This window comes from Solanum verrucosum, unplaced genomic scaffold (genome assembly GCF_900185275.1).
Source record: "Solanum verrucosum unplaced genomic scaffold, falcon-dt-bn FXZP01000049.1, whole genome shotgun sequence".
Classification (NCBI taxonomy): domain Eukaryota; kingdom Viridiplantae; phylum Streptophyta; class Magnoliopsida; order Solanales; family Solanaceae; genus Solanum; species Solanum verrucosum.
This window is the reverse complement of record NW_026020221.1, coordinates 8,451,446-8,462,344: the sequence shown is the minus strand read 5'-3', so window position 1 is coordinate 8,462,344 and position 10,899 is coordinate 8,451,446. Positions and strand designations below refer to the sequence as shown.

General features: G+C 34.2%; 2 protein-coding genes across 2 annotated transcripts; both read left to right on the top strand.

Moving 5' to 3' along the window:
* On the top strand, positions 1–7,506 carry LOC125831726 (ubiquitin-conjugating enzyme E2 10-like). Its single transcript, XM_049510912.1, has 5 exons — positions 1–129; positions 227–318; positions 5,444–5,571; positions 6,586–6,690; positions 7,143–7,506. The coding sequence occupies exons 2-5, from the start codon at positions 249–251 to the stop codon at positions 7,284–7,286; spliced, it is 447 nt and encodes a 148-aa protein (XP_049366869.1). The 5' UTR covers positions 1–129; positions 227–248; the 3' UTR covers positions 7,287–7,506.
* A 141-nt stretch (positions 7,507–7,647) lies between these two features.
* LOC125831493 (uncharacterized) lies at positions 7,648–10,235 on the top strand. The gene is made up of 3 exons (XM_049510671.1): positions 7,648–7,761; positions 9,048–9,272; positions 9,804–10,235. The coding sequence occupies exons 1-3, from the start codon at positions 7,648–7,650 to the stop codon at positions 10,233–10,235; spliced, it is 771 nt and encodes a 256-aa protein (XP_049366628.1).
* The last annotated feature ends 664 nt before the right edge of the window (positions 10,236–10,899 follow it).

Genomic DNA, 10,899 nt, shown 5'->3' with positions numbered 1-10,899 from the left:
AATAAAGAAATAAAAAACGAAGAAAACAGCTGCAAATAAAAAGAAAAAAAAAAGTGATATATTCCTCAATCCAATTTCATCTACTAGTTTCGTGTAAAGATTCAGCAGCTTTTCCGATTTTCTGATCAGGTAATTCATGCCTTTATCTGTATATGTTTATCAGGATTTCTTGTTGTTTTGTGTTGAATTTTGATTTTTTTAAAATTTTTTTTTTGGATGAGATTAGATTCAGATTTGTTTGGATTTTGATGGCTTCGAAACGAATATTGAAGGAGCTGAAGGATCTCCAGAAAGATCCTCCTACTTCATGCAGCGCTGGTGTGTATCCTTTCTTTCCTCTTGTTCTAATTTGTCATTTGACTTTTTTTTTATGCTCATATATTTGTGTAAAGTTTTGATTTTTACCTTGTTTGGTGGTTGATCCATGGTTTAGAAACTCAAATTTCATTTTTTTTTTACCTTGGTTGAGATTATTTTTTGTTTGATTTTAGGGTTGTGCTTTGCTTGATTATATTAATGGTTCATTGTGAAGTCAAAGATATATAGCTAGATTTGATGACTGGTCAAATGCGTAGCTTGATTTGTTATTTGTGAGTAATGTTTGTCCCGCCTTGCACAGCTGGATTAATTCACATACAGAGTAACTCTGGTGAAACATGGGTTTGCTATGTTTTGTTCAGTACAATTTTAACTTTGGTGGGTTTGAATGCTAGACTCTCGTGGTCCATTCCAACTTCATTGTGCAATTTTGCGTATACTTATTTGAAACTATGTTAGCTCTTTGACTAAAATGTTGTTCTTTGACAATTATCACTTCATTCATTTCCCTCTATTGTGCATAGCACAAATGGCATTTGCATTGAATATCCGCTTAAGTCTTCTGTGATGCGCAAAATAGAGGATTCAAACGTTGGAGCCTTAACTTTTTAAGTTTTAATTGATTTCCAATTGCAATGGAGATGTTTCTGACATAAAATCCTGTGGGAGTATAATGAGTCATGGCTCAAGCACAAATGAGAGGGAATTTTTGTTGGGATATATATATTATTAACGATGTGTTTAGATATAATATTTATTATAAAATAATTGGTTATTCAATTTTAATAAATCATGACTGTCCTTTACTTGTATAGTATTTCCCTCAGCTCCGAGGTATTTTTCCCTCAGATAAATCAGGTCACCTTTTTAACCTGCCCACCCCGACCCACTAAATAATTAAACTCCAAAGCTTCATTGTTCATCAATGGTGGATATGATTTCACCACTCAAATCTTGTCCCACCAACTTGTTTTTCTTCAGATTCATTTCATATGTACCTTAGGAATAACCTCCAAACTAAAACCCAAATCTGTTATTGCGATAGGGTAAGAGTTGTCCCAACAATGCTTGTTTATTGCACTAGAGAACTTCAAAGGGCTAGTTTTAACCCAAGAGCCATTGAAAATTGGCTTAAAACTGAGAGTTTCAGAAATTGTGAAAGGCGAAAAGGGTAATACATCATTAAGGTCTATAAGGGCTTTTAAGTTTAAATCACAAGGAAATGTGGCCTAAAAGGCTTTAATGAAGAAAATGTAAAAGTAAAAGATATGTATGAAATGCAAGAAATAACAATAAAACACGAACAATAATTATTTGGATTAAAGTATTTCATGTCAAATCAAGCATGTAGACCCAGTGTTCTTAAAGGCGAGCGCCTTTCGCCTTTGGCGACGAGGCGTGGCGTGGCGAGGGGTCTGCGCCTATTTCCGGCGAGGTCAAAAAGGTGAGCCAAGGCGACTCGGTGACGTGGAATGGCGATGCAATAGGCATCGCCTTTTTGATTTTTTTTTTAAAAGTCTGAATTTTAATAATTAAAAGCCAAATTAGGGTTTTTTTGGGTATTTTTTCAAACTTGATGTTGCGACTGCTCCTTCTCATTTCGCGACTGGAAACTTGAAATCAATACCTCGACTGGAATTAGAGTTCGCGACGACTGCTGCTGCTGCGAGTCGCGACTGCTGCTGCTGCGAGTCGCGACTGCTGCTGCTGCGAGTTCTCTCTTCTCTTACGTGAGTCGTGACTTTTCTCTTCTCTTCTGTTCTCGAATCAATCTCTCTTCTCTTCTTTTGCTCTGTTTTTAGTACTCTCTCAGTCCCTCTGTTTTTAGTACTCTCTCAGTCCCTCTGTTTTTTATTGTGAAGTCTAATTTCTGAAGAACTGAAGCCACTGCCCACTGCCTACATTTTAAAATAAAATAAAATATTTGACTTATTTATACTCATTAACCTAAATCTCTTATCTTGTTAGGGTTATGCTTTTGAATTGAAATATTTGCTAATATATGTTATTGTTATTGAGATTTTGGATATTTATATATGCAATTAAATATTTTTAATTTTTGGTATTAATTGGCGCCGCGATTCAAAAAGGCGAGCGCCTCGCCGCTCGCCTCGCTGCGTGGCGAGGAAGGCCCTTGTCGCCTTTTGTCGCCTCTTGCCGTCCAAAACACTTTTAAAATTTGAAAAAGGGACAAATATACTGTTATGTTGTGAATTGATCTAGTGGATGCCCAGTGGCCCACTTCCACTCTAGCAAGCATGACTACCCAAGTAACTACATATTTGAGGTTTATAAATAGCCATATATAATAGATGGAATAATGCATTCTATAAAGGCAAATAAAAGTTACTACTTCTTGCTTGTATTTTATAACAAATTCTTGATTTGTCAAAAATAAATGAATGTAGTAGCACATACCTTAATAAGACTTACCTTTGGCGGGGATATAATATTTGGTTAGAGCCTCATGCAATAAATGAATGTGGCGCATACCTTAATAAGACTTAACTTTGGCGGAGATAAAATATTTGGTTAGAGCCTCGTGTTGGTAACATGTTATAAAATAAAAAATAAAAAATAGCAAGTACAGGGAGAAAAATAAAAGAAGTAGTAACTTTTCTTTTCCTTTTTTTGAGTGTATTATTCTATATATTATACATGGCTATTTATAAGCCTCAGAATGTATAGTAACTTGGAGAGTCATGCTTGCTACGGTGGAAATGGGCATCCACTTAATCTATTCACAGCACTTTCAGGATGTCCATGTGGAAAAATTTCTAGTGATAGAAAAACTTTACACAGTTATTCATAATATACCTTTCTTGCTGCCTCATTAAAAATCTTACGAGGAAAATCCAATAGGATGAAAACTTTGGTTGAGGGAAAAAGAGTGCATCACGCATTTTACTCCTCCGATGAAATCATCACTTAATGTCTTGAAGACGGCACATTCCAATCTTGTGTATCAGCTTGTCAAATATTGAAGTTGACTATGCCTTAGTGAAAATATCTGCTAAATTATCACTTGTGCAAACTTGTTGAACATCTAAAAGTACAAGAGCATTTCCAGTGTTATAGTTTTGGTGTACATACAAGTGGGCTTCAATGATCAGTGAGTGACGTACAAATATTGGCTCTCGTTTTTAGAATATTTTCTGGATAAGAGCTTTTTGTTGTGCGGACTGCGGAGGAGCATAATATTGCACAATGCACTCTCTGATTTCCATAGAGAATAGAAAAGTTGTTTGAAGTGATTTCATTTTGTCTATATGTAGGTGTGTAGTTACTCTTCCAATATTCTTATCTTTTTTGATAAGTAGTATTTTCTTATAGAAATATATTATAGTTATTTTTACAAACTACAACTAAATACTTGCATAAAGAGAAGAATCCTATCACAAAAAGTTTTATACATGTCTGGATTTTGTCTAATGGGTTCTCATACAGAGCTTATGCAGGTGACCGGATTAATTTTTAAAATGATTAGACTTATTGGTTATATGGCTCGTCATTTCATTCTTCACATTTCTTTGTGATGGTTTTTCTAATGTCATTATGTCCAAACCTTTGACTTCTTTTTAGAATCATGTTATTTGCATTGAATCCTTACAGAGATGTTTACTTTGTCTACATTGTCATGGTAGTCATGTGCTAATTATAATCCTTCTAGTCTGTCTGTAGTGTGATGCTTTTCAACTTCCATGTTGTCTTCCCCATGGAAATAATTATGTGTTTTACATTCCATGACATTCATAATTTTTTTGTAGTTATCTTATGATACAATTCGATACAAGCCTCAGAAATGCACGTCTTATGAGCTTAATTATATACTTAACAGGCTGTTTGTTGAAAGGAAAAAGAGATTTAATCTCCGCATTAAACTCTGTACTCTATAGACATAGTTTGGTTTCTTTTTTGTTTTTTCACTAGGCACCCAAGGGTGTGGCCTAGAGTTCATTAAAGTGGATTGAGAACCATGCGTCTCAGGTTTAATTCCTAGCCGGAGGAAAAAAGCACTAGGTGATTTTTTCAATCTGTCCAAGCTTTGGTGATAGAGTTAACTGATACCTGTGCTGGTGGGTGCCCGTGGAATTAGTCGAGGTGTGCGAAAGTTGGCCTAGACACTAGGTTATGAAAGAAAATATGAATATTAGTAATATAAGATTAAAAAATGACAAATTTCCATCCCACTCTTCATATTTTTTTTCCTTTTCCTTGGAAATATCCAACAAGAAATAACCTCAACTTACTCCCTGCATATTTTGTCTTTGAACCAAACGGCGTCTTAGTGAATCAAACTCCCTTGTTGTATTATGGTGTTATAACTTATACTCCCTTCGTTCCATATTAGTTGATCATCTTACCAAAAATAATTGTCCCATATTAGTTGTCCACCTTACTAAATCAAGAAAGCATTAATTAAATTTTTTCCTATATTACCCTTGCAACTAATTCATTTTGAAAGTGTTCACATTTGTTTGTAAAATTTTCAAGAAGTTTTTTTAAGGGGTGAATTAGTAAACACTATCTTCTTATTTATGATTTCTTAATATGCGTGTAAAAAGGTAAGTGTTCAACTAACATGGGACATGGGGAGTAGTATAGTAACTATGTTACCTTTTTAAGGATAGACATAGTTTGGTTTCTTTTTTGTTTTTTCACTAGGCACCCAAGGGTGTGGCCTAGAGTTCATTAAAGTGGATTGAGAACCATGAGTCTCAGGTTTAATTCCTAGCCAGAGGAAAAAAACACTAGGTGATTTTAAGGTTGCAATGATTGGCCCTTAACAGTTTACCTGGTCATCAAAACAAAAGTTGTAGCTATCTTACCTTTAAAAAGAGGATCTCTAGCTTATTTTTACGACTGGAGGATTATATATAAACATGATAGTGTATGTGCATGCATTTCTTTTAATTAGCTTCTGTGTACAGTATGATCCATGCTTGACTATCTTGATACATGATATACATCGGGATTTGACAATACTAGTTTGAATTATTGTGAGAGGGCATTTTCACTATTCTTCATCAAGATGTTGCGCACATATTCCTACATCTGTAAGATGTACATGCTATGTTATTCTTTGGCATTGACTTCCTAACAACTTTATATCATGTGTTAACAGGCCCTGTTGGAGAGGACATGTTTCACTGGCAGGCTACAATAATGGGCCCCTCTGATAGCCCTTATGCTGGGGGTGTTTTTTTGGTCACTATCCATTTTCCTCCGGATTATCCATTCAAACCTCCTAAGGTATCTTACAGTTGCAAATTACTTTGAATTAATGATGTCTCTGCTGGTGACTATTCTATTTGCAGATGCCTTCTTATTTGGTTTTGCATATTGGAACCTAGTTTTTTTTTTTTTTTTTTTGACTGTTTTCTATTAGAGTATTTTTAATGATGTTCATATAGATCTCCTAGTAATGAGCTTGTAGTTGTGGTGCATACTTTTGAGGCATTGCGATCAAGAAGAGAAGTTGATTTTTGCTGTTAACTGATCATGTGTGAGTAGTGGAGCCTTCTCTGGCTTTATTTTCTATGCTTGTTTGTTGGACTGTCACCTTGCATGAGAAACAAATTTTCAACATTTTAGTCTAACGCAGAGATAAAAGTACGAGTATGTTTTTTGAATGGTTGGTGTTATGCTACTTATATCAGCATGTCACACAATGTTTGTCTTTGTACCTTTTGGTCCAGACAAGGTGATTAAGGAGGAATTACGATTTCATCTCCCCATTTTTATTTTTAATAGTGCCTTGGACTATCCATACTTTTACATCATTTATAGAAAGAATGAATAGGATTCTCTTTGGGGAGGGTTGAGAGTTCAGATTCTTTAGAATCAAGTTGGTCAGTCTGGTTCAAAACACGGATTTCTTGCAGAAAAAAATTCTCGACAAGATTTCAAATGTGCTGATTTGCTGATCCATGATCAATATCAACTAGGCTAGGTGGATCTACATGACTCATGTATGTTTTATACACACATACTGATACTCACACACAAGAAAGAAAAAGGAAAAAGAAATACATAGATCTATTTGGAGCAAGTGGTTATTGAGGATTCAGATAGCGACCACACTAGTCTATATAGAGGCATGGTTGTTGATAGGGCTATTTGGAAACTTTTCATGTCAAACAAACTGTTTCTCTTGTAAACCTTTAGTTGGTGAACCTGAGTATGTAAATTCATGTGCATCAGTTTATAAATTGCAGTTTCCCTCTAGACTTTATTGTGTGACGTTTATTCGTTAAATCCTTGCAGGTTGCTTTTAGGACAAAAGTTTTCCATCCAAATATCAATAGTAATGGGAGTATATGCTTGGACATACTGAAGGAGCAGTGGAGCCCTGCCTTAACTATTTCCAAGGTCCTTTCTTACCTTTATCTGCTGAGAAATAATACAAGCTATGAAAACATACCTATTCCGAGGCTTGGGACCTTCATGATATAAGTGCCTTTTCAAATCAATTTTGATTCATTAGCTAATTGTGTATAATCTGAAGGATCAACACTTTAAAAGGGAAAGATCATTTAATTGGGCATCATAGATAATAGGTGACCTAATATTATTCCTTAATAGCTTTAGGGAGCAATGATGAAAACATTTTAACAGTGTCCTTCGTAAAACACTCTGATTTCGGTAGCATAGGATAAGATCTTGTCCCCGATTCTCTGCTAGTAGCATCATTTGTTTTTTCTGAAATTATGAATTCTGTTAAATGGCTTTCCAAGACCAGTCAAAACTGGTTTGTGTTTTGCGAAGCATGTTGTGTTATTTATGTTTCTTAAGGTGGGAAAGGATTCTGGATTACATTTCAGGTTTTGCTTTCAATTTGCTCACTTTTGACGGACCCAAACCCTGACGACCCCTTGGTTCCTGAGATTGCTCACATGTACAAGACAGACAAGTCCAAATACGAAGGAACCGCCAGGAGTTGGACCCAGAAGTATGCTATGGGTTAAAACATTTAACCTTATGATGGCTTGAATTGATATAAACAAAAACAAACTTCAAATGTTTTATCTTCTCTATTCTCCATTAACTATGTGTAGAATAGCATTAGGCGTTGCTCCTCTACAGGAAGAACGATGATGCTTTGAATTTCTTTATGTATGAATGCTAATATTAGAATTTTGAACATGTGTGGGAAGCGTATTTATCTGGTTTTGGATTGTTTCTTTTGGTTCGACTATCTATTAGTGTAAATATTTCCATACTTCAAAAACCTTTTTTGTAAATTCTATCGTGTTTATTATTACGGATAACTATAGTTCAGCCTGGATATAATTGCTTCCCTCCATTTCTTTGAGTGTATTCGGTGATATGTCCGAGTTAGTTTGTGTGCATCTACAACCAAAGTTTCAGCAGAAATCACCTAGCTTGTCTTTGCTGGAATTCAAACCTAGGTTCTCTTATTACTATGGTCCGATTCTTTGGGTACTTAAACCATCTAGCTTTGGGGTTTTATTCATTGTCTGACTTTTCTCTTCTTTGTATCGTTCCAATTATTTCGGATGTCTCCGAAAGGACCATTGCTTACATGATAGAATGTCTAGGAGTATTAGTGTTGTTGATCCTTTGCTTGGATCCTGAGCTTGCTGACAGTTAAAAAGTGAGTGAAAAGAGATGAAAATCAAATTCTTTATCTGATAAGTTGTCAAAGAATCCACTTTTTTTTTATTTTTTACCAACGTGAGTCACAATGATTTCCATTTTCTTTTTCTTGTTGCTAATTCTGCAACTACAATCCAAACTTCTATTTATTTTCTTTTTGTAATATACTAAAGTATATAATGTTAAACTGCGATAAAGAAATAACAGCAAGCAAGCCTAGTGTAGCAACGTAACTTTAGTTAATCACGACGTTAGCAAACCTTTCGATGATGAAGATTCATATAATTGATTTTGACTCACTTGAAATTGAGATGTAGTTATTTAGTTGTTTTTGCTCTTATGAATTTATAACTTGTACATATTAAATAAGTTTTTAAGATAAAGATCAGTTAGAGCCAAAACTATTGCATATGTAAATGACAAAGACCCACGATTTGAAGCTTATAAATTCAAAATTTTAGTCATTTAAAATTATTAATTTTTTAATAAATAATTTGTACATGCGTGTTTAATAAATATTATAATACAAAAACAAAGCTAGTGAGTTCAGCCGAAATTGAAGCCGAAGTACAACTCTACCCCTATCCCTTCACAAAATATTGAGTGCGAATACGAGAACGTGTGGGACAGTGAACAGCTAAAGGTTTCAGCAGCAGACAAAACTTGCTATGAAAGGATTACCACATGCTAAAAAAGAAGACAATAATACTACTCTATTCGTTTCAATTTATTTGTCATATTTTGACTTGACATAAAGTTTAATTAAGTAAAAAAAAGAACTTTTGAATCTCGTAATTTTAAATTAAAGATATGTCAAATGTACTAAAATGTACTTTCATTATATGGTTTTAACGGAAAGTTAAAATTAAAAAAGTAAGACAGCCAAATTGAGACAGAGAAAACACAGAATGATTAGGCTAAAGTACACCAAATCCAGACCACTAAAGTAAGAACAGAGCTATACCTTACATTCCAAGTGATCTCTAAAATTTCCCAAACAAAAAACAAAACATGAAATAAACAGAATTTTAAAAAGCAAAGGCAAGGTAACCTTTTCAAGTATAAAATGAATTGATTGATGCTGCATTTGTACTATATGATATATAAAGATGAATAATACTTATAAAGATTTGCATAATCTTAGTGAGAGAACAGAGGTTTTATATGATGAGATTAGTGATAGAATTCGTCGTGAAGAAATTAATTTCTGTACACACTGTGCTGAACATGGTCGTTATTGCGGAATTGAAGAACTCACAATGGAAGATAAGGAGAAATTGATTGGCATTCAAGACTCATTAAAGGATCTTCAGAACATGCTCCAGTTCTACCAGGTTTTACTAATTAGTTCCTTTCGTTTTTAAATTTTTGTTTATTTATTCTAAATGAATGAGTGGCATAATCAATTACTAACGATTTATGATTTTAGCTGAGATGGTCATACACGACTCAATATATAAGTCTTCATGGGTTTGAGTCTTATTGCGATCACCAATTTATCAAAATGAATGTTCTCATGTTATGGGACGGAGCTAGAAGGTTAGGTATATGTTAAGTCGAACACAATAGTCTTAGTTTTAACTCTATATTAATATTAAGAAATCCACTTAATATATACAAAAGTTAAACTCAAAACCTAGTTATTAACACCTGATGTCACTATCCTAGAATATAGAACTTATAAAATTAAAATTTTAGCTCCGTAAAATATGCAAGTAAACAAAGTATATTCACTATCTATTTACATGAGCTATCTTTTACCAAGTAAATACTATCAACTTTGGGACACATAGATCGACACTGCTTGCGTAAAATCCTGCATGCGCCACAATGGTAACCAATTAATTTTTACTTGTGCAACGCAGGCATTAGAGTCTCGACAGCAGAGACATCACAATGGCGCGCTTGTCCGTTTGGAAGCAAGTAGAATGGTACTGATAGACAAATTAAATAAGTATCCAACATGGGGAAAGAAACTAGAAGTGATTGAGGAACTAAAAGAATATTTTGGCAAAGGAATTAAAGATGCATTATCATTTTCTGAGAATTTGGCAAAAACAGAACAGAAACAGAGTAAAGATGAGAAAGAAAAGAAGAAAAGTTCAAGTTTTTTGGTCATTTGCATAAAAAGTTTATTTAATCCATGGAATTGGTATCGTACGACAAGAATTGCTGCGATAGCATTGATCGTTAACGTTTACAGGAATAGAATGCAAGATAAGAACAAGATGTCTGTTCCAAGATTGAAAATTGGTTATTCAGATAGCCAATTAGCTGTTACATATGGAAAGGGATAACCATGCGTGTAAAGTAAGAGTCAGACCATAAGGATCTATTGTACACAGTCTTATCCTGCATTCTACAATACATTATTTCCACAATTCAAACCTATGACCTCCTGATCACATGACAACAACTAACAATTGTAGTAGCTACGCCAACACTTCCTTTCAAGGAAAGGGAACAATTTCAATAAAAAATTTAGATTGAATACATAGTAGTGTATTAATGTATATATTAAGGATGAAATAGCCTTGTGTTATTAGTAATGAGCATGATTCCAATTTATTTGTGTAAGGCATATATATTATAGGTATATTAGTATAAAGTATACACTATCTGCATTTTGCGTACATATTTTGTAAACTACATGACCCAAAGGTGTTGGGCGGCAATTTTCTCTAAAGGAGAACTGTTATGAATCAACCCCAACCCGATGTAGATACTTGCTAAAATGTTACACAAGCAGCTAAAGTAGCTATTGGGTCGAGAAAAGGTAATAGGACTAGAAGGTCTTCACAAAGGTTGATTTGTGATTCAGACCCAATTAGCAACGAGTTAAAAATGAATGGGGATCAGAAAGAAAGGGTTATGCATATTGTGATTATGCTTAGGCAAAAATTATGCTTCTCATCCCCAATTCTATCTATATCCTCTCATCCATTCTTCTCCTATCGGTTA